We start from the raw sequence: 24,895 nt of genomic DNA, 5'->3' as shown, positions 1-24,895 counted from the left end.
TAAGTGGGGGAAAAAACCCTGAACTATTCGATTAAAATTCTTACACTAACTTAATTTTACACAGCAGGTCGTTTGCTGTGTTTTATTTTGGGACAGTGAACTTTATAAATAGGAAAACAAAAATATACATGTATATGATAGCAGCTTTATATGTGAATTAGACAGTAGTAGGACTATATTAGTTTTAGTCATGTAAAATGAATGTGCTTTAGACCATTCATTAGTATTTTTAAGAAATACAAACACTATTTTTTCTTTTTTCTCCCTCACATCTTCACCTCTTTCCCTTTTAGCTCCATCTCCTTCAAAATTAGTATCAGCAATTATGTTTTAACAAAATGGAATTGGCTCTCATGTTTCTGTTGTAGAGACGGCATTGTCAGTCCTTTCCTTAAAGGACAAGTATATTATCTGCTCGGTAACTGGGTGTTGCTGTTCACTTGTGCTGTACTGCGAGGGGGGGGAGGGTTTGAGGTGTAAATTAGCCGTCTTTTTCTAAGGGAGTTAGAGACCCGATAATGAATTCAAATTTCAAATTAAGAAAACTAAGAAATTATATCATGCTAAAAAATTTAAATGCATATAAACTGGGGTTCTAGTTTAATGTTTTATTCTTAAGTGACAAAAATGATTCACTGAGCCATATTTTTTTCAGGACTGGTGAAATAGAAGCAGCCAAGGGTTACAGATCTTTTCATTTACAGACTGTAACTTTATTACCCACACTTCTCAAATTATCTTGTACATTGAATACAGATGTTAGCATTTCTTGATTGTATTTTAATTTGCTGCATTCAAAAATCTTCCTGCAGAACAATGCTGGTTCTACCTTAATAAAAGAAAACACCCCTCTGCTTAAAAGAAATGGTACTTCCTGCTTTCATAAACAGTCATGTGCATAGTTTAGCAAGGCCTGATGCCTCTGGAGCTTTTTCCCTTTATAGCACCATTGAATCCCAGTCCTAACAGAAGTACTGCGAATCTTGTGGCCTCATTTTGAACAAAAGGGATTAGAGAAGAAAAATCTCTTGATATAAGGCTTGAAAGCAAAGGCAGGCAATCTTGGTTGTGAATATTTTCTGATTTTTCCAGAAATCAAGCAGAAGATTGAGCTGCTGATGTCAGTTAACTCTGAGAAGTCGTCCTCTTCAGAAAGGTACAGCTACATCTCTTGCATGAACAATTAATGGTGTAGCATTACTAAGAAAACAGAATATGTATGTATATTTTTCCCCCTTTTTCTTGTCAGGTTTGCTATTAGACATTTTTACTGCATGCTAGTCATTGTGCTGTATTGAAGATGTTTTGGGGGCAAGCTGTGCTGCTTTTGGAAAGGGTAATTGATTAAAAAAACCCAGTGTAGTCTAATCAGCTGCAGCATGCACATCATAACACAGCAGACCACTAGTTCATGTGTAACAGCTGTTTAGGGTTTTCAAAATTATTTACCTAGCTAACCAACAAACAGATACTGCTTTCTTTTAGGAAATTCTAGTGTTAGATTTTTCTTGTACATTTTGAGATTGTTGCTGTTCAAAATTATTTATAAGATTTAGGTTAGAAATTTTCTTTTGTGGCAATGATTTAACTCCCCCCCCCTACTTATGTGGAAAGGGAGTGCCATTTGTAAATAGCTTAGGAATTGCAAATTGCAAACCCCACATATTAGTCACATTCTGAAAAGGAGATGTGATGCTTCTTCAAGTCTGTGCTAGGAAATGGAACAGTCACTGCATGCAGTAATGGTTCATGCCTGCAGGTAAGGACAAAATGACTCACAAGTATTTTTAAAGCAATGGTTTTATCTGTCAATCAAATGATTGTAATGAAATAGTATCTTAAAAGGACTATTTTACTAAAAAATAAAATCAAGGTAGTTTAATCTCTAGTCAGAAGGACAATATTGTGGCCTTTTTGGTTGCATAAATATTGTGCTCATTTCTGTTTACCCAATTTTACATACTACATAAATGTTTTAAATTGAGATTTTTGGCATGCAGGTGATGATTTTCTGTCTTGGTTACCAATAGTTTATACCTAATGTTGATAGATAATTTGCTTTTAAGGGGGTGTTTCCTCCATTTTTGGTAAGCACTTCAGGATTAGCTTTTTGTTTGTTCATTGGTTTAATATTTGGAAAAATATTAAGGAGAAATTATTTGTTAGTTTGATAGTTAAGGATTGTGATAGGACAACTGGTGAAGGAAAATGAGATGGTGAATCTATCATGGTAAAATAGATTTAATTAAAGTAGACTAGTGTAAAAAATACTAGTGTATGAAGGACATGATCTGATGACTTTATATCAATTTATTGGTATGATTATATGGTAGGCTGCTGGCTATAATTTAGGGTATTACAAATCAGGTAAATGGTTGTTTACTTAAGAGTTTGACAATAGAAAATTTGAGGACTATTTATGTTTTTATTTCTTTTTTTTTTTTTTTTTTTGGTTTTTGGGTCACACCTGGCAGTGCTCAGGGGTTATTCCTGGCTCCAGGCTCAGAAATTGCTCCTGGCAGGCACAGGGGACCATATGGGGCGCCGGGATTCGAACCGATGACCTCCTGCATGAAAGGCAAACGCCTTACCTCCATGCTATCTCTCCGGCCCTATGTTTTTATTTCTAAATGTAGCCTCTAACTTTTGGTTTGTGGCTGGTCACCTGGATTTAAGCATACAGTTTGCAAGATAAAAAAAAAAAGTCTTGATCCTTGTGTATGTTTTGCCAGTAAAATGGTGGTGATGGGAAGGGGACTGGGTAGCGTGAACTGTGAACAGTCGGGGTGCCAAGTGTAATGTAAGAGTTTTGTTACTAGGAAGAGCATTCTTAATGGGAAGACAGCAGTAATTATGCTAGTTCTTTTGAGTAACCATGAATTTTCTATTGATAAATGGAATGCTGAACAGCTCATTTGAGAATGAAGTCAGGCATCAGTGTTTTATTTTTTATTTTTAAGTTAAAATACATTTACTAAGGAAAGAGTTTAAAAATATTTAAAAATAAGCTTGGTTAAATTTGGTGGAAAGGGAAGATAAGTTGCCTCATGCATTTAAAGTTTCAAAACCAGGCACCGTGCTTACGACAACTTTAAGTACAGTTTAATCAGATCTTCTTTGCTTTGTTTGTTCTATTGGTGATGCCTCACGTACACTTGACAGTGACATGCGATCTTAATGGGTGATAAAAGTAGTCTAAATTGTTTTATTAATGTATATATGCTAAAAATAGAACCTCTTCACCTTTTAAAGAAAGGTATACAGTAAGTGGTGAATATTCCAATTATCTGTCTTTTGAATGTTTTTGGAAAAACTTGAATAAGAATCTTAAAAAATATTAATGACCTAGTAACACTATATCCTACCTAGGAATCTAATAGCTTGCAGTGTCATGCAGTGTTACCTTCTCATCCTTCAATTCTTTGTTCACCAGTCACCTCAGTTATAAGACTTTAACGTTTTGGAGTTTGAGGCAGGCCTTGAGTTTTAAAAATGTCAAAATCTAAATTGGGCTAATATTGCTGTATATTTACTAGTAGAAATGTTGAAGAAAATCACTAGAAACTAAAATTTTCTTTATGGAAATTTTCTAGAGGAACTTAAAAGTAAAACAGATTTATAAGGTGATATGATGTTTCTAATGATTTTCAGCCCATATTTAACACAATTATAACTTGCTGGGGGCTGGAGAGATAGCATGGAAGTAAGGTGTTTGCTGTGCATGCAGAAGAACGGTGGGCTCGAATCCCGACATCCCATATGGTCCCTTGTGCCTGCAAGGGTTGATTTCTGAGCGTGGAGCCAGGAGTGACCCCTGAGTGCTGTCGGTTATGACCCAAAAACAAACAAACAAAATAAAACAATTCTAACTTGCTGGTTAACATGGACTGATTTAATTTTATTCAGTTTTGTAAAAATGGGAAAAACAAGAAACCAATTTTTGCTGATTCTTAGAATCTGTCACTGAAAAAACGGTGGTCTGGGGGCCTGGTGAGGAAATACATCATCAAAAAATACCTTTGAGATTTAAATTTTTCTTTTTGCCTTGAAAAAAATAGTTGAGGTCCATATTTGGGAGTGGGGAAACAAGGGGCTAAATTCTATTCTGAATATTGGAGTAAATGTTGTTTATCATAAACTTTGAACACACAAAGTTCATCAACCCATTTTATATTTTAAAAAAGTAATTTGTTTGTGAATGAATGAGGGAAATGGAAAGCCTGTCTAGAGTACAGGTGGGGGTGGGTGGGGAGGAAGGAGATTTGGACATGGGTGGTGGGAATGTTGCACCGGTGAAGGGGGTGTTCTTTACATGACTGAAACCCAACTACAATCATATTTGTAATCAAGGTATTTAAGTAAAGATATTAATAAAAAAAGTAATTTGTTTGATAAATTAGGTTCCCAGGAATTTGTTTGCCCATTGTGTCTAAAACACACTGGAGATTTGGAAATTTATGTGTTAGAGGGAACAAGAGTTAGATGGAAGAAGAGTAATACCAATCATAGGAAAAAATTATTTATTATAAATTATTTCTCAGTGAGGATATATACTTATTAGTTCTGGTTATTGTTATTAGATATTAGCTCCAAGTGATGAGAAAGGGAGAGGAGCTTTCGTGAAAGTGTGGCCGCACAGGGAATGGCTATTGGGAATACTCTGACACATCATCCTAGAAAGCATCTAAGTGAAGTGAAGAGTCTGGAAACTATCTACGAAGATTTTTATCAAACCTTGTTGCTCTTTCTGCATTGAACTCATGTTAACAAAACTGTACAATTCTTAGTAAAGGAGTTAAATTTAGACTGTTCTGAGCAATGACTCCTAATCTGCCTAGGCCAGTCTTTAGGAAGACTGAAGATTTAGTTGAAGGACCTGACAAGTGGCACCCACACGCATAGGACTCAGGTTCTGTAGGAATTGAGTTCTTCAATCCCTACACTTCACATGGTTCTCCATACCACCAGTGATCCCCAAGAACAGCTGGGTGTGGTCCAAACCCCATGCTCTTCCCCAAAAACCTGAACATTCACCATAAGCATTGCTCATACTTGCTATTGCTAAATGTAAACAGATGTAACTAATAAAGTTCAGTCAGAATTTAAATAACAGTGCCTTTTGAAGTTTGCATGTTCTCAGGAAGCAGATGAATAAAAAGGAGCATGGGGTGAGGGTGGTGCTGCTAAAAATAGGCTCTTAAACTGTAGATAAGATATGGTAGACCCTTGATCACTAACACCCTTTCAAGAGTATGTAACTTGTATCTATAATTTGCTTGATAATGTTATTTTAGGAAAGCGAAGAGACAAAGACCGAAATGTTTATGCTATGGGTCTATATTCTCCAATGTTGTACCGACAGAATTAATGCCAAGTGAGAGATTGTTTATTGTTCCTCCCCCAGTGTAGGAACATTTGAAACTAGAATTAGTGCTATTTTTGCATGACTTTTAAATTTCTCTTCTTATTTTGGAACCTTTTAAGTGAAGAGGAAAAGGGCATATGATAATAATGCGTGGTTGCAGAAAGCAGAGAGAAGCCTGGAAGAATAGGGAGAATGGAAAAAGGAAATAGAGTGAGGGCAGGACTGCTACAATGCCCTAATTTGTTCTTCCATTGATAAGCAAGTGGAATGTTTGCAGTGTGTCTATTAGAAATTGTGTACCTGTGTTTGTTTACTTGTCTTTTGATGAATGAAACTATATATATACCTTTTGGTATAGTGTAGTTGCTGAGCTTTATTTGATATTGATAGTTATTTGGACTTCCTATTGGTCATTGTATATTTGTTCTTGATGGAATAGCTGGTACATGATTTTGTTCGTTACCAGCCTGAATTTACAGTCTGATTTCTGGTACCCTTTTGATAGGTTTCTCAGATTATATAGCCTGAGCTGCTTAAGTGTGTTGTTTCACTTGCAACACCCTTCAACCATTTTTCTGGGTGCAGATAAATGCCCTCTTTTAAGTTACTGAACCATCATGCTCTCCAGCCTCAGACACTACCAGGGGTCTCAAACTCAATTTACCTGGGGGCCGCAGGAGGCAAAGTCGGGTGATCCTTGAGTGCATAGTCAGTAGTAAGCCTTGAACATTAGGGGGTGTGACCCAAACAACTAAAACAAAACAAAACAAAACAAAAAAAGATTCCTCTAGGGCAGAGCCACAAAATGTTGTATGGAGGGCCGTTTGAGGCCCGTAAGACCCCTGGCTCCTTTCTCACTGGCTGCTTCTATTGCTTCTTTTTTTTTTTTTTTTTTGGTTTTTGGGCCACATCCGGCAGTGCTCAGGGGTTACTCCTGGCTATCTGCTCAGAAATAGCTCCTGGCAGGCACGGGGGACCATGTGGGACACTGGGATTCGAACCAACCACCTTTGGTCCTGGATCGGCTGCTTGCAAGGCAAACGCCGCTGTGCTATCTCTCCGGGCCCTTCTATTGCTTCTATACATAACCACCCTCCTGTCTTCAGGATGGGAGATTAAATCTGGATTAAATCACACCTGTTATAAATCCCTACATCTGCATGAGATCTACTCACATCTCTGTTGTAGCATTTGTTACAGCAGCTGTGTATGCAGAGGAGTGTATCAGTGACATTTGGTTTACTTATTATTAGTTCAAAGTAAAAGAAAGTTTGGGGTGTTTTATCACAAAATATTTTTAGAGTGGGTGTTGCTTTTGCTTTCTAGGCTATGGTCAGGAAACTTGAGAACTCTTCTAGTAATTTGGCCTGCCAGGCCTCTGGTACCAGAGATTACCTGGGTCAACCTGGTGATGTTTGGGCCCATGTTGTGCCAGGGAGCAAACTGAGTTGGCCAGTGCAAGTTATGTTCCTTAATCCCTGTGGTGTCTCTCTGATTCCCATAAAGTATTTTGTTAACATTTTTTCTACATTACAAAAACTATATGAGAGGTTCTTTGGGTGTGAGTGTCTCATTTTATGATATTGACCTAGATTTAAATATTTTGCTTCTTATACACATTATATGCAATTATATCTGTTCAATTAAAGACATAAGCTAAAATTTAATTGTCATGGTAACAGGTGTTAGATTGTTTGGTCAGACAAAAATGGTTTTATTATTAGATATGTTTAAACACTACATATATGTATGTTGTCTTGATCAGATGGAAATTGAAGTAAATCTGGGCAATTCCATTTTTGTTGTAAAATGAATGAAACCATGATTTGTTTATTGCCCAAATGCATTGTTTTCTATAAAACTGAGGTGGTTTTGGACCACTTCTGCTGGTACTTACTTTATGTTGTGCTTTTTGTGTTTCATTAACTATGCTAGAAGACTTGTTAAATCAAACCATCTTTGTTTGGGGGCCACATTTGGCTCTCCTGGCAGTGCTTAGGAGACCATGTGGTGCTTGGAATTGAACCCCAAATATCATGTGTAAGGGAAATACTCTGTCAGTGAGCTATATCCTTGGCCCCAAAGTTTCTTTTCCTCTCCCTTTTTTGGGGGATGAGGGGAGTGGGAAGGGGATTATTTATTTATTTATTTTGGTTTTTGGGCCACACCCGGCATTGCTCAGGGGTTACTCCTGGCTGTCTGCTTAGAAATAGCTCCTGGCAGGCACGGGGGACCATATGGGACACCGGGATTCGAACCAACCACCTTTGGTCCTGGATCAGCTGCTTGCAAGGCAAACACTGCTGTGCTATCTTTCCGGGCCCCTAAAAAAGAAATCTTTATAATCTCTCCCAGAACTGGAGACCCATATCACTTGCTTTAAAAAACAATTACCATTGACTCTCATCTAGATTTTCTTGCCTGATAAGAGGCTTCAGCCTTGAGCCATATGTTTCCTCCATTTACAGGGAAATTAAATTGGCAGGTATCATAAAGCAACTTAAGATATGTGTTAGCACCAATGTGAGACTTGCTGTTTGATATACTAGGATAAGTAGATAGGAATCTTGGGGACAGAGTCTCTTTCAGTATGTGATTCATTGTAACTCAATATCAAGTTTCAAGCAGCACCTTAGACCATTTTGTGTATCTTTAGTGACATCACATCACTTGGGAAACCAAACTGTTCCCTCCTGGAGATTAAGGTCAAACATGAACAACGGTTAAATAATATGAAAACAAGAAAGAACAATGGCTTTCAGAAGTCTTATATTGTCTTTGTAGCAGAATTTATTATGAGTCAGTAGCTTTAAGAAATTAAAAACTCATTTCAATAGATTATTTTTGTCATCCATCCATCATCCAATCAACTAACAGCTGGTTCATCACTTGGTTTATCATTTAACAACTGGTTTGTGTTAGACATATTCAGTGATTTGCAAAAATGGGAGCTGTAGAGTCAGCACCTCCCTAAAGGAATCGTTATAGAATACTTTGCCTTGTGGATTCATCCTCACTCCTGAAGCAGTACTTCATTCGCTCCAGTCATTTATTGGTAATATTGATAATTATTATTATTATCATCGGGGATGTCTGTTCTGTGGGATGATTATCGAAAGAATTTCATTTAATCAACGATTTCATTTCTGGCAAACTTATATTAAGACCATTCATACTGAGAAGGAACACAGTTGTCTATCAGAAGCCCCTGTAATAGAGTGACGAGGGCCAGTTGGTAGTCTAGGTAACTGGAGACCTGAAGTCTGGAAAAATGGTGCCTGTTGGTTCTTTTTTTTTTTTTTTTTTGGTTTTTGGGTCACATCTGGCAGCGCTCAGGTTACTCCTGGCTCCACGCTCAGAAATCGTTCCTGGCAGGCTTGGGGGACCATGTGGGATGTCGGATTCAAACCACTGTCCTTCTGCATGAAAGGCAAACGCCTTACCTCCATGCTATCTCTCCGGACCCGCCTGTTGATTCTTATTGCCTGTAATTGCCTCAGAGAATACAGGCCAAAATTTGCCAGTACTTATGATTATATTTTTTTAAAGGTACATTGTAAGTTTGATTCTTATGAAGGACTACTTCTACTTCTGCTTCTTATTACTACTACTACTTCTATTCTACTTCTGCTGCTGCTGCTGCTGCTACTACTACTACTACTAAGTTTTTTGGACCACACCCAGTGGCACTCAAGGGTTACAGACTCAGAGGACCATTTGGGATGATGGGACTCAAACCCAGGTTTGTCTTATGTAGGGCAAACACCTTCCTTGCTGTGCTATCGGTCTGACCCTCAGACCTCAATATTTTTTGTTTGTTTGTTTGTTTTTGGGTCACACCCGGCAGCACTCAGGTTATTCCTGGCTCTACGCTTAGAAATTGCTCCTGGCGGGCTTAGATGACCATATGGCACGCTGGGATTTGAACCATCGACCTTCTGCATGGGAGGCAAATGCCTTACGTCCATGCTATCTCTCCGGCCCCAGATCTCTAATGTTATTTATTTATTTATTTATTTATTTATTTATTTATTTATTTATTTATTTATTTATTTATTTTGGGGGGGACCCACTCAGCTGCGCTCAGGGCTTACTCCTGGCTCTGCACTCAGAAATTGCTCCTGGCAGACTCAGGGGGATCATATGGAATGCCAAGATTCGAACCACTGTCCTTCTGCATGCAAGGCAAACACCTATCTCTCCGGCCCCCATAGACCTCTAATTTTAAATAAAGGTGAAGACTATAAAAAAACAAAAGAGGGGCTGGAGTGATAGCGCAGCAATAAGGCATTTGCCTTGCATGCGGTTGACTCAGGACGGACCTGGGTTCAATCCCTGGCATCCCATATGGTCCCCTGAACCAGGAGCGATTTCTGAACTTCTGAACGCATAGACAGGAGTAACCCCTAAGTGTCACTGGGGGTGGCTCTAAAAAAAAAAAAAACAAAACAAAAAGGGCAATAAAGATAATCTTCATACCAGCCTTAAAACATGAGAACAGAGGGCCGGCGAGATAGCATGGAGGTAGGTTGTTTGCTTTGCATGCAGAAGGACGGTGGTTTGAGTCCCAGCATCCCATATGGTCCCCCGAGCCTGCCAGGAGTGATTTCTGAGCATAGAGCCAGGAGTGACCCCTGAGTGCTGCCGGGTGTGACCCAAAAACCAAATTAAACAAACAAACAAAACAAACAAAAACCCATGAGAACAGAGAGGGTCTGCTATCTGAATTCAGCAGTAACAAACATTTTTCTTCTGTTCAGTAGCATTTTGCTTCAGTGTCTTAAGAGCCGCAGACCTGTGTAGACTTTTTGTTAAAAATTTTAAAATCCCTACAATTAGAGGGGGAGATAAGGGAGGCATTAAGACCAAACAGGGGCAAGACTACTAAGTAGTGGGTTGTATACAGAGGGGACCACATATTCTAGCCGCCCTGGGGGTGAGGGAAGAGGAAATGGGAGGTAGGACAAAAACGGAGGTGTAGGGAGGACAAATTGGTGATGGGAATCCCCCCTGATTTTATGTAAATATGTACCTAAAATGTTATTGTCAACAATATGTAAGACACTATGATCAAAATAAAAATTATATATATTATAAAAAAATTTTTTTTTAAAATCCCGGGCCCGGAGAGATAGCACAGCGGTGTTTGCCTTGCAAGCAGCCGATCCAGGACCAAAGGTGGTTGGTTTGAATCCCGGTGTCCCATATGGTCCCCCGTGCCTGCCAGGAGCTATTTCTGAGCAGACAGCCAGGAGTAACCCCTGAGCAACACCGGGTGTGACTCAAAAAAAAAAAAAAAAAAAAACCCCAAAAAATAATTTTTTTTAAAATCCCCTGATGCTGACAAGCATGGGGTAGACTCAAGAGGTGCAGATCAAACTGTTGTCATGTTAAATTTGTATTGCTTTTTTTTGTAGCATATAAAATATGCCCCCAAACATGGTATTTACTGACTTAGTCACATAAAAGGAAACCAGAATTCAGTAAGTTACCAGTTATTTGGAGCAGGTACATACTTCGAAAGATAGACATATCTTAAGTGAAAGTAGTTATTTATTTTTTAAGTAATGTGTAGGAAAGGGCCTGAGACAGTACAAGTGGGTAGGATACTTGGCTTGTACATGGCCAATCTGGTTTTGATCCCTAGCACTCAGTATGGTCCCGATCCCCACTATATGAGGTGCTAAGAATTGAACTGGGGGTTGGTTGTGTGCAAGACAGCACCTTAATTTCTGTATGTCTCTCTAGCCCACTTTTATTTTTTCTATTGATTTATTAATTTTTTTTTTTTTTTTGGTTTTTCGGGCCATACCCGTTTGATGCTCAGGGATTACTCCTGGCAAAGCGCTCAAAAATTGCCCCTGGCTTGGGGGGACCTTATGGGACGCCGGGGAATCGAACCGTGGTCCTGATCCTTGGCTAGCGCTTGCAAGGCTGACACCTTACCTCTAGCACCACCTCGATGGCCCCTATTCATGAATTTTTAACGCTAGGAAATTTCATCTCAGCTCTGCATGAATGAGAACACACCCTCTTTTGGAAGGCTGGTCTGAAGAAAGGAGCACGGAACAGTATACTTTCGTATATAATTGAAATATTGGAATCTCAGGTCCCAAATGCACAGGCTAGCATTACAGTTTGAGAGAACAGATTGTGAATAGTTGTAACGAAATGAAATTTCATGGTATAATTTGGAACTTCAAACAATCACATAAGGCTTGGAAAAGAATGAAGGAAAGCATAGGAAAACAAGTGAAAATCCTTTGTTGTATCTGGTGACAGTTTTGGGTCACAGGTGTTTTTTATTTGTTTTAGGAAGGTTTTAAAGTTTCATGCTGAAGTGAAAGAACCATTGGAGGTTTTAACAGAAGAGATGTAAATGATGTTTATAATATGAACATAAAGTAATGTCTTGTAAGAACATTTAAAATAGAGTTTTTCTGTTGGGATGGAAGAGTTGGTGGCAATAGTTCCTATGTTCTGCAAATGGGTGGAGAACTAGAAAAATTGATCCCACTGTTTACCATTTGAGAAGGGACTGAGGAGTGTTTTGATACAGGAAAGAGTAGACATAGTAAACACTGAAAATTAATTACCAAAGAGAGGCTATGAAATGTATTTTCTATTTTATGACTATAAAAGGGCTGTTGGTTTGGTTCAGTGGTTTTTTTGGATGGGTATTGATGCTCCTTTTGAAATAGATATTTGCAATTTTATTCAATGTTATGTATGTGTAATCAGAATGATAAACTTATGGACTTACAGTTAATAACTTAAGATGCACATATCAAAATTTTCTATCACAACTTTTTTTCCCAGGGTCATCCTTGTCTGTGTTGAGGCCTGAGGTCATTCTGAGAGTATTAGGCCTCTGGGTATTGGGCTGCATGTGGCGTCAGGGAGTGAACTCTTTCCACATTACTCCTTGGTCCATCCAGCATTAAATTTTGGCAGAAAAGGGTGCCCAGTTGATCTGTAACCATCTTCTCTGTAATTTGTTGGATCCCTATCTTCAGTTGTGGCCACAGATTATTCCACACTACTGTTGTGAACTGTATGTCCTTTCACTGTGCATAGACCCATGGCAGTTTGCAGGGTACAGAAAGGTTGGTAACCACAAGTCTAGAATATTATAGACTAGTACAGTACAATCAATTTTCTGCAATGATGTTGATTCTGTATTATAGATATGGCTTATTGAGCATTTGAAATGGGCTCTTGTGACTAAAGAATTAAACTTTCTTTTGTTTTACATTTTAGATAAAAATCATAAGACAAGGGCCGGAGAGATAGCACAGTTGTAGAACGTTTGCCTTGCAAGCGGCCGACCCATACCGATCCAGGACCGATGGTGGTTCAAATCCCAGCATCCCATATGGTCCCCGTGCCTGCCAGGAGCGATTTCTAAGCACAAAGCCAGGAGTAACCCCTGAGCACCGCAGGGTGTGGCCCAAAACCCAAAAACCAAACCCCCCCAAAAATATATATCATAAAGACAAGAATGCCAGCGAACTCTGCTACTATTTTATTTTTATTTATTTTTTGGTGCTCTGAATTGAGCCTAGGGCTTCTAACCTGCAAGGCAAGGCAAGGAAGTTTTTTCCCCCACTGGGCTACATTGTTGGTCTAATCATTCTATTACTATTATTTTTTTTAAGAAGTTAGCTGGGAAAAAAAGAAGTTAGCTAAATATTGTCTCTCTTTTTTTAAATTTTAAACACTTTCCTTTTTTGATTTCTTCCTTAATTCTGTGTGTGTATGGTGGTGTAAGGCTCTGCTCAGGGTTAACCTCTGGCAGTGGTACAGTGCAGGACAGCCTCTTTACTTCCTTTAAATCAAATTAATAAATGGAAATTATTTTTTATAATTTTTTTATAATTTGATAAAGTTGTCTCCCTTTGTATCAGTTTAATTGTTCATTTCTGTCCCTCCCCTTTTGGCTGTGACTGAAATGACTGGAGGCTCTATACTATAGAAGTGCTGAAAACGGTGTACCTGAGGTCCACAGGTGCACTGTATACCTGGGGTCCCATTTCTGTGCCTGGTTGAAGTGCTTACAATGTGTCTGTGCTCACTGTAGTCCCATATTCTAGTGCCAGGATATGTGTCCTTCTACCCCTACTTCTATGGGAGGAAACAACCTCTTTACCATCATTTCACCTGGTTTTTAGGCTCTCCTTTAAATGCTCTACTAACTTAAGAGAGTCTGTAAAAATAAAATAGAGGGCCGGAGAGATAGCATGGAGGTAGGGCATCTGCCTTGCATGTATAAGGACGATGGTTCAAATCCTAGCATCCCATATGGTCCCCTGAGCCTGCCAGGAACAATTTCTGAGCATAGAGCCAGGAATCACCCCTGAGCGCTACTGAGTGTGACCTCCCCTCCCAAATAGAATTGTTTTGTTTTCAAAGAGAAAAGTAAATGATAGCCAAGTTTATAAGACTGTTGTATTTGATAAAATGAAAGATGCAGAAAATGAATGAATGGTAGTCTAACATTTTCACATGGATACAAACTCACACAAACTTTTAGGGGGAAGTGGGGGGGGGTCACACAAAGTGGTGGTCAGGGATTACTCTCTGCTCTATGCTCAAGAATCACTCCTTTGGGCTGGAGCGATAGCACAGCAGTAGAGTGTTTGCCTTGCATGCGACAGACCCAGGTTTGCTCCCTGGGATCCCATATGGTCCCCCAGCCTGCCATTAATGATTTATTTTGGGGGGGGGGTCACACCTGGCAGCGCTCAGGGGTTACTCCTGGCTCTACGATCAGAAATCACTCTTAGCAGGCTCAGGGGACCATATGGGATGCCGGGATTCGAACCACTGTCCTTCTGCATGCAAGGCAAACACCCTAACTTAATGCTATCTCTCCGGCTACCAGTAGCGATTTATGAATGATTTTTGGGGCTGTGGCCCCAAAAGTCCACCCCCTCCCCCCCAAGATTCACTCCTTTGTGGAATTGAGGAGTGAATTCAGGTTGGTTGCATGCAAGACAAGTACCTTACCTGCTATACTCATCCTATTGTGCAGGCTTCAAAAAGGACTACTGTTTGTTTTTGATTTGTATTTTAACCTAGATCTTTAAATGAAAAAGTTAAATTTGAAAATGAAGTTTTGTCCCTTTCCCCATTTCCTTTTGTTGGGTATACTAATAAATAGGGCTTTAATTTTTGGATCCCAGATGAGAAAGAAAATTCTTTTCTTGGTGTCAGTCAGCATAATCAATAGCCTGCAGAAAGAACCTTTTTAATGCAGGACTGAGATAATATATAATTGCTATTTTTTTGAGTTTTTTAAAATTTATTTAAAGAAATGCATTAAATAATCACTATTATATTCTTACAAAATATTTATTTATCGAAAAGAAATTTTATTTATCTTGGGGAGGGCCACACTTGGCAGCACTTGGGTTACTCCTTGTTCTCTGCTCAGAAATCACTCCTGGCAGACTCGGGGACCATGCCAGATGCTAGGGATTGAATCCGGGTTGGCCTCGTGCAAGGCAAATGCCCTACCTGCTGTGCTATCGCTCTGACACCTGAAAAGGAAATTTATAAGAATTTAACTGACAAAGAAAATGGATAAAGAAAAAACATTGGTAATTTTTTTTGGAGATTAAAAAATATGTTTGTAATCATTCTTACTGTCAGTTTTAATTTAAGAGTCTGTGGACAAATAAATGACTCCTAGAGCCTAGCTTATTTTTTTTTTTTTTGTTTGATGCTCAGGGGTTACTCCTGGCTAAGAAAATTGCCACAGAAATTGCCCCTGGCTTGGGGGGACCATATGGGACGCCGGGGGATCCAACCGAGGTCCTTCCTTGGCTAGCGCTTGCAAGGCAGACACCTTACCTCTAGAGCCACCTCGCTGTCCCCAGAGCCTAGCTTCTTAAACTGGATTTGCAGCTGGTTGGATTGTAGGGGTGAGGTTTCCAAAAAAATTTGGCCACACTAGAAGTTTCTGCACGCACTGTAACCAAAAGTTAATTTGGAATAAAACCTGTAACAACTCTGAGGTGTTTCCAGCAGTGCTTGCTTTCCTCAGGTTGCACTTCTTGGGTGGGAAGAGTTCACGGAATTTATGTCTCTTTCCTGGCACATGGGTCAGCAGCAGAGCACTGGCCTGCATGTGTGAGGTTCTAGGTTCTTGGCACCACACACAACAGCAGAAGAAATCTTGCGTAACTGATAGAACTTATCAAGCAGAGGATAAAAAAACATTTAACCACGTCCAAAAATGGAGAGAAGAAACAAACTGACATTTCCTCAAAGAAGAAACACAGATGGCCAAAAGGCACATGAAAGAAATGCTCCATTTCTCATCAGGTAGATGCAAATCAAAGCAACAATGAGATACCATTGCCACACATCACAAAGAGATTGGCACACATCACAAAGAAATAGAACAGTCAGTGTTGGTGTGGATCGGGGACAAAGGGACTCATTCACTGCAGGTGCTAATGTAGACCGGTTCAGCTTTTTTGGAAAACAAATAAGGATATTAAAGAAAACAAACCTCTAAAGGTGGGGGGGGGGCACACCCATTTGATGCTCAGGGTTTACTCCTGACTATGTGCTCAGAAATTGCCCATGGCTTGGGGGGACCATATGGGACACAGGGGGATCAAACCATGGTCCGTCCTAGACTAGCGCTTGCAAGACCTTGCTTTACCTCTAGTGCCACCTCTATGGCCCCTAGAAATTGAACTTCTGTATAATTTATTAATACTATTCCTAGGGATATACCCTAGGAACCCAAAATTATGCAGAAAAGCCTTCTGCATTCCTATGTTTGTCACAGCACTATTTACAATAGTCAGAATCTGGAAATAACCCCCAAGTGCCCAAGAACAGATGAGTGGCTAAAAAAACTGTGGTACTGCATCCTCACAATGGAATACTGTGCAGCTGTTAGGACAAATGAAGAAATGAAATTTGCTTATACATAGACAGTTATGGAGATTATTATGCTGAGTGAAAAGAGTCAGGGAGAGGGATGGTCATAGAGTAATCTCACTCATCTGTGGGATATAAAGAAAATAAAAAGACAGTGTGGGGTTGATATACAGAGACAATAGAGATGAGGGGCGGGAGGACCAGTTCATGGTAGGAAGCTTCCCATAAATAGTCTTGAATGCAGCTAAGATCCTGAACTGTAATGATAGTTGGAACTGATCACTCTGTACAAGAACTGGGTTCTGAAAGAGGATAAAGAGATATGCATGGTACCCCTTTGTTAGCAATCAGTAGCGCAAAGCACAGTGTCAAGAGAGAGAAGATGTCGGAGTGGTGGTGCAGTGGTAGGCCATTTGCCTTGCACCTGCCTGACCTTGGTTTCACCCCTCCGTGTCCCATATGGTCCCCCAAGCCAGGAGTAACCCCTGAGAGTCACCGGGTGTGGCCCCAAAACAAACAAACAAACAAAAAACAAAAAGAAAAGGAAAGAGAAGTAAAACACCTGCCTTAAAGGTAGATGGGAGAGGGAAACTGGGAACATTGGTGGTGAGAAATGTGCACTGGTGAAGGGTGGTGTACATTCTATGATTGAAAATTAACCAGGAACAATTTTGTAACTATGGTGCTTAAATAAAGTAATTACACATATGTATTAAAAATTCTGCCTAAGAGGAATTATTGGTCTGTCATATGTGATTTTCCCCTCATGCCTTTCCCCAACCCGTTTTAGACTTTTTTTTTTTTTTTTATTAAATTGAAGCCAGAAATCCTGTAATTTATTGCTTTGAAGTTATTTTGTTCGCCTTCCATTTCAAACTTGGTGCAAAGTATTTATTTCAAATTAAACAAATCAGGCCTTTGTGTTTTTTTGTGGAGTGAGTTGTGCTATGTCCATTTCTCCACTGCCTTTACCTCTTAAGTAGATAGTTGCCCCAAGGTCACTGCCTTTCCCAGTCACATCTTAACTTTGCTTAACAGTCTATCAGCCTCCTGAAGAAAATAGTTTTATTAACCTAGCTTCTCTCCAAATTGCTATGAAAAATGTTATGGTACTAAACTTTCTGCTATTGTATTAATGACTTTATTGGAGATAAAATAATTTTTACAAATATACTTGCTACTGAACATTTTCTTCTTTCTTCCATTTTATTTATTTTAGTTTTTCTATTATCTATCTATCTATCTATCTATCTATCTATCTATCTATCTATCTATCTGTCTGTCTGTCTGTCTGTCTGTCTGTCTGTCTGTCTGTCTGTCTGTCTGTCTGTCTATCTATCTATCTATCTATCTATCTATCTATCTATCTATCTATCTATCTATCTATCTATCTATCTATCTATCTATCATCTATTTATTTTTGGTTTTTGGGAAACACCCAGCAGCACTCAGGATTACTCCTGGCTCTATGCTCAGAAATCACTCCTGGCAGTCTCGGGGATGGAGGGGACCATATAGGATGCCGGGATTTGAACCACCGTCCTTCTGCATGCAAGGCAAATGCTTTACCTCCATGCTATCTCTTCGGCCCCTATTTTCTATCTTTTTAAAAATATATTTGTTTTTGGTTATCTTGAAACAAATGCATTATAAGTTATGTCAACTATGTGATCCCCCCTTTTTGGTTTTTGGGTCACACCCGGCAACAAATGAAGGGTTACTCCTTGTTCTGCACTCAGAAATTGCTCCTGGCTGGCTCAGGGGACCATAATGTGGTGCTGGGATTTGAACCACCGTCTGTCCTGGGTCAGTTGTGTGCAAGGCAAACGCCCTACCACTGTGCTTTCTTTCCAGCACCTATGATGCTTTTTTTTTTTTTAACGTTATGGCTGGGACTAAGTAAAATGTGGAACTCCCGAGTCAGAATTTAATTGCAGTTCATTTTCCTATCAGTGGCGTAATATTTTAAGGAGAATATAAGAATTCCATTTTCTATGAAGTGTAGATATTACGACAGGCCCTTTTTAAGCTTTCTGATTTTGGGTGTGGGGATAGGTGGTGGTGTTTTGGAGCCATACCTATCAGGGCTCAAGGCTTACTCCTGACAGACTCGGGACCATAATGGTACCAGGTATTGAACCCAGGTCATCCTCTTCCATGGCAAGCACTATACTTACTGTATTACTTCTTTCCTCAGAGATTACTCCTGGTCTTGCTCCTGGGATCTATATAGGATGCCAGGGATAAAAACCTGTTTGGCTGTATGCAAGGCACACAACCCCTGTACTATTGCTCTGTCTTTCCAAAGAAATTTCTTTCAATTTAATGGGGGGTGGGGGTGAGGGAAAGGGCACAACCAACAGCAAAATATGTGATGCTGGAAATTGAACAAGGGTCTGCCACATTCACAGCAAGCTTCTTGCCTGCTTTCTAATACACTGGTCCTTGTTTTTTTTATTTTTATTGGGCTACATTGAGTGATGCGCAAGTACTGCATATTCCACTTCTTGCATTAGTCAGCCTTGTAAGCTTGCAGACTTTGGCCAGTACTTGCAGATAGCTAGAACCATACCTGATGGTGCTAGGATGTTGTGTGGTTTGGGGTTCATATTCTGGCCTTACATATGCTAGGCATGTGCTTTATCACTTGAGCCATATCTCTGGACCTCAATACTGATGTTTAAACCAAATCAATACTGTATGAAGACAATTTTGCCATTTCTTTGGAAAGTGGACCAGTATGTAAATAAAATTGTGGCTCATATCATATCATATCACTTATCATATCATAATCACATATCATATCATATGATCACATATCACATATTATATCATAATCACTTCTTTTTACCTTGTATTAGCTGTTTCAGATAATGTTATTATTATAAGTTAAGTACCACAAAGTAAATCTAATCTTTTATTAAACAAAATGTTTAATATATTTTGTTAGTTATTGTTAGACTGTTACTTTTGTTAATAGAAATGAAAAGCTTTGAGCAGTAAAATGAGAATGCTAGAAAAGGTTTAGTGTCTACCTTTTGGGGGATTTCTGATTCCTACAACTTGTTTGTATATGTTTGTATATGAGGGCATTTTAATGGTTAGTGATATGCATAGAATGCCATTCCTGTCTCTTCCATTTTTACTTGCATTTATGTCTAATAGCCACCAAGTCTGGAGCCTTTTTTCAGGCACTCTTTAAGATGGATTGGAGGTAATTGTATGCCTTTTTACACTACAGAATGTTTCAGCATTTCATCTAAGAGAAAATGCCAATTGATTGAAGAAAGAATTCAGCAATGTTAAATAAGGGAATTATGTTGACCTTAAGTTAGGTGCCCATGAGTATTGACTTTGATTCCCTGGTCACAAGGGACTATAAATATTAAAAACATATTTTGGGGGGGGGGGGCAGAAAAATAACATGGAGGGAGGCCATTTGCCTTGCATGCAGAAGGATGGTGGTTGAAATCCCATTGTCCCATATGGTCCTCCAAGCCTTCCAGGAGTGATTTCTGAGCGTAGAGCTGAGAGGAAACCCTGAGCACTGCTGCCGGGTGTGATCCAAAACCCAAAACCCAAACAAACAAAAAAATAACCCAAACAAGTCACATTTTTGTTTGCTTGTTTTTGGACCACACCTGGTAAACCTCAGGGGTTACTCCTGGCTATGTGCTCAGAAATTGCTACAAGACCACATGGGACACCAGGGGATCGAACCTCGGTTCGTCCTAGGTGCAAGGCAGTCACCCTACCACTTATGCCACCACTCTGGCCCCTAATAACCTTTTTTTAAATCACTGGATTTCTTTGTTGTAGCTAAGGAAGCCCAGGCTTACTCCAGAAGAACTGGGATCCAGTATTTACAATGATGCTTCACCCATATCTTTTTTTTTTTCAAATAGTTTTTATTCAATATTTTGCTTTCTTACGTAAATACAATTATTTATTTAAAATACAATTATTTAATTTAAGCACTATGGTTACAAAATTGTTCATAAATGAGTTTTAGTCATTCAATGTACACCACTCTTCACCAGTGCACATTTCCTATTATCAGTGTCCCTAACCCCCACCTCCTCCATCTCTCCCCAACCCCCCCCCTCCCCCCGGGGTTCGACATTTGAGGCATGGATTTTCTTAGGAAAAGCAAAGTTTCTTTTATCTGGAATGCCACTCATAGTTTTATTCATTTGTGAATTATTCCCCTCCCCCCGTGTGTCATGAATCAGGCACTTATTAAATAAATAGCCTCTATAATTAATAATCTTTAGTATTCTTGATATCTAGCTAGTATTAAAATCTGGAGATGAATCTTTGGGGGGGTGTTGGCAGGGGTCAAATCTAAGGCCGTTACATGCAAAGCAGGCCCTTCAGCTCTTTGAGCGATTCCTTGGGCCTATACAAAGATTTCTATCTTTGGCTAGTGATGTTGCTATAAAAGGCAGAGAGCTCAATGCTACCCATATCAGTTTCTTGTCTGGTTTCTGCTTTATCTCAGGTTTGGTTCTTCCTCTGTCTTTGTCCTGGGTCCACTACTCTTCTGTCTGCTCTTTCTGAAGATGATCTCATTTGTTTCCATGGTGTTGAGTACCATCTGTGTGTGGTGACTCCCAAATTCCTGTCTTCACTTTTCCTTCTGAGCCACAGACTTCTGTAACCAGCTGCCCACTTTTTATCATTATCAAATGTCTGATGAAACCGCAAATTTAATTGGCTTTAAACCAAAATCATTACCAGTTCCTTCCTGACTGTGCTAATAGATTACACAGCTGATTGGTACATTACTTTTCTGTCTTGTAAATATAGTTGTAGCAGGGAGGGTGAGAGAGTAAATAATCATTTAGGTTTATGGTTGCCCTTAGGGACTCTGGGGTCAATGACTATTACCCTGTTTGTAACCAGCCTCTGGTTTTAGAATAGATGAACATTATAAATATTGTTGGAACAAAGCAGAAGGCAACAGGAAGTGTGTATTGTCTGTACAATGCTAGCAGGAAGCTACTGGCAAGCAGTAAGGTTCTTTGCTGGTGTGTATATGTAGCCATCAAGCTTTTGGCTGCTGCTCCTCGAGCTGCTGCCACATTTTATGCCTGGCAGCCTCTTACAGCCGTGTGGCCCACTGAAACGAGGAAGGCTCCTGTAACTGACCTTTGGCCACTGCTCATTTTGATGTTGAAAAGTCAATGTTCAGAACTTTCTAAAAGACTCCTAGGCCATCTCAGTTTCTAGATACTATTGATTAATTTGCAGCCATTGACCCCTCCCACTTTCTCTGCTGCCCCTGAGCTTGCTCTGTTCTTTTTTTTTTTTTTTTTTTGGTTTTTGGGTCACACCTGGCGGTGCTCGGGGGTTACTCCTGGCTATCTGCTCAGAAATAGCTCCTGGCAGGCACGGGGGGGGGGGGGGGGGACCATATGGGACACCGGGATTTGAACCAACCACCTTTGGTCCTGGATCGGCTGCTTGCAAGGCCCTTGTGCTATCTCTCCCGGCCCTGCTCTGTTTTATTCTTTTTGGTTAATTGTTTTATTTCGCAACATTGTGATTTAATTTAAAAAGTGATTTTTTTTCCCCTCAATCATTTTGGTTGTTCATTCTTTTTTTTTTTTGGTTTTTGGGCCACACCCGGTGACGCTCAGGGGTTACTCCTGGCTATGCGCTCAGAAGTCGCTCCTGGCTTGGGGGACCATATGGGACACCGGGGGATCGAACCGCGGTCCGTCCAAGGCTAGCGCAGGCCAGGCAGGCACCTTACCTTTAGCGCCACCGTCCGGCCCTTTTTTTTTGTTTGTTTTTTGTTTTTTTGTTTTTTTGGGCCACTCCCGGCAGTGCTCAGGGGTTACTCCTGGCTGTCTGCTCAGAAATAGCTCCTGGCAGGCACGGGGCGCCATATGGGACACCGGGATTTGAACCAACCACCTTACGTCCTGGATCGACTGCTTGCAAGGCAAACGCCGCTGTGCTATTTCTCCGGGCCCGTTCATTCTTTTTTTAAATTACTAATTACTTTATTGAAACACCATGGTTACAAGGTTGTTCATAATTAATTGTTCACGATAGTTTTGCACGCTTCTTTCTTCCCCCACCCCATACAAAAATTTTTTTTTATTTTACTCTTATTGAGTGAGCCCTATTCTCCTTTGCTGCTCAATCAATCAGCTTCTCTCCTTGGCCATTTGCACCATTTTGAGGTTTGCATTCCTAGAGGAGACTGGAATGTATGGCTTACTTAAAAATGCCTTTCACAGTCTAATGCTCTTCACCTGAATTTCTTCTGAATCAACAATCAACAGTCTCTTTTTCTCTGCCTGTTACATACCGTTCTTTTTTTTTTTTTTTTTTTTTTTTTTTTGGTTTTTGGGTCACACCCGGCAGTGCTCAGGGGTTATTCCTGGCTCCAGGCTCAGAAATTGCTCCTGGCAGGCACGGGGGACCATATGGGGCGCCGGGATTTGAACCGATGACCTCCTGCATGAAAGGCAAACGTCTTACCTCCATGCTATCTCTCCGGCCCCCACATACCGTTCTTATGTCCTTGATCTGCTGAGAGTCCTTCTCCTGTCTCTCTCCCCCCACCTTCTTTTATAGTGGTATTAAGAAGCAGCCTGCCATTCTACTGGTCAGCTTAATCTGTCTTACTGTACCTGTGTGTCTAGCATGTACTTTGACCCACACATGCTCATTTAGATCTATTTAAAAAAAACATAATTAGCATAATTAGTAAATCCTCTATCAGAGAAGTCTTTTAGTTCGAAAAATATGGGCATTATCTTCTGTGGCAGTATCTCTTCAGAGATTTGGTGAAGGACAGTCTCCTTCAAAGATTTGCTGCTGTTTCTCTATTTTACTCAGCCTTTCAATGTTCAAAAACTGTCAAAGAATTTCATTGCTTTCATTGGGGTCACTAGCAGTTTTATTTGGTCAGCCTCTTTCATTAAAAAAAAAAAACCAAACAAACAAACATCGTGTTTGATTTGCTCCTAAAAACACAAGTCTGGAATGCATACCAAATTAATTAAAGGCTGAGGTAGGCTACCTCTTTGTTTGGTTTTTGGACTATACCTGGCACAAAGCTTAGAGGTTACTCCGGGCTCAGAGGTTTACTCCTGGCTCAGCACTAAGAAATTAATCCTGGTGGTACTGGGGAACCATATGGGATGCCAGGGATTAAATCATGTGCAACACAAGTGCCCTAACTGATGTGCTATCACTTAGCTCTGTTGTCCTTTTCACTGATGGCAGCAGTCAAGTCAGACACTAAACACAGCTTTCAGGATTGAATTGAGAAAGATTTATGCTAATTTGTACTATCAGCATTTATTAATGTGTGTTATAGGACATAAACAATGTGCTCAATAGGAATGTAAAACTTATTCAGTTTTTGACTCATTCATTCTTAATAATTTAAGGATGCTTTCTGCAAATGACATCAGTATTTCCATCTTTGCTTCTTGGGTCCATTGCTATATATAATGCATGGATGCATGGAGACCTGAACAAATTAGATTTAGAACATAGAGATGTCTAAACTTGTAGAACATTGGCTATATCATCTTCCAGAATTATTAAAATACCAAAGTAGTATTAATTTTTTTTTTTTGTTTTTTGGGTCACATCCAGCAACACTCTGGGATTATTCCTGGCTCTATGCTCAGAAATCACTCCTGGCAGGCGCTGGGGACCACATGGGATGCTGGGATTCAAATCATCATCCTTCTGCATGCAAGGCAAACACCTTACCTTCATGCTATCTCTCCAGCCCCAATATTAGTATTATTTTTTTTGAAATGTGACTTCCTTAGTTAGCTTTAGGTTCTTCTGTTGTGATTAATTTATATATTTAGTTAAGGAAAAGTTTGGTGTTGCGAATTGGAGATGTGGTTTGTTTGCCTTAAGACTCTTTGGTATGAGGGGCTATAGTGATAATACAGTAATTTCTGAACACAAAACAAAAAAAAAAAAGGAAAGGGAAGAAAAAGAAAAAAAATGGCGCAAAGTACAGGAATACATGCTCTGTATGTAGGAACCTGGAAGTAACATAGGGAGCCATACACATATTGTCAGGGTCCAGGTTAGGCCCTTGCACATGTTGCCATGTTTTGCCATTGTAGAACAGAAGGAAGCATGCTATATTCTTTGATTTTGGGACCTTGAATCCAAATTGCCAAACTTCTGTTTCTCCTGTAATTTTTCTAAACTGTGCATAAAGATAATAGTTCACCTCCTAAAAGGGTTTAAGATATATAAAATGGATTATCAAGGAGTAGTGTATAATATTGTCTTATGGAAAGAAATTTAGCACAGAAATGATAATTTTTTCTTCTTTTTCTGTTTGGCCACACCTGGCGGTACTTGGGGTTAATCCTGGTTCTGTAGGAAGGAATTCCTTGGTGGTGCTTTGGGGATTATATGGGATGCTGGAGATCGAATTTAGGTCAGCCATTTGCAAGGCAAGCACTTTACCTATTGTACAATAGCGCTGGCCCTGGTGAAATGTTTTTCAATCAGTTCTGCTTTGTTTAAAACAACAACACTTTTATTTATTTATTTATTTTTTTAAGATTGAAGATGGTTTTACACATGGCCAGCCCATATGGTATCCACATATAGTCCTTTTAGCCACATCAG

At 39.7% G+C, this 24,895-nt stretch overlaps 1 protein-coding gene across 1 annotated transcript in view; it reads left to right on the top strand.

The window, feature by feature from the left end:
- The first annotated feature begins 942 nt into the window (after positions 1-942).
- SRPK2 (SRSF protein kinase 2) overlaps positions 943-24,895 on the top strand; it is a 175,496-nt gene continuing 151,543 nt past the window's right edge. The window contains 1 exon segment of the mRNA XM_049783866.1: positions 943-1,156. Within this exon segment, the coding sequence (XP_049639823.1) occupies positions 1,119-1,156 (38 nt within the window). The 5' untranslated portion in view covers positions 943-1,118.

Source organism: Suncus etruscus, chromosome 1 (assembly GCF_024139225.1).
Source record: "Suncus etruscus isolate mSunEtr1 chromosome 1, mSunEtr1.pri.cur, whole genome shotgun sequence".
In the NCBI taxonomy this organism is placed as follows: domain Eukaryota; kingdom Metazoa; phylum Chordata; class Mammalia; order Eulipotyphla; family Soricidae; genus Suncus; species Suncus etruscus.
This window is presented reverse-complemented; position numbering and strand designations above follow the sequence as displayed.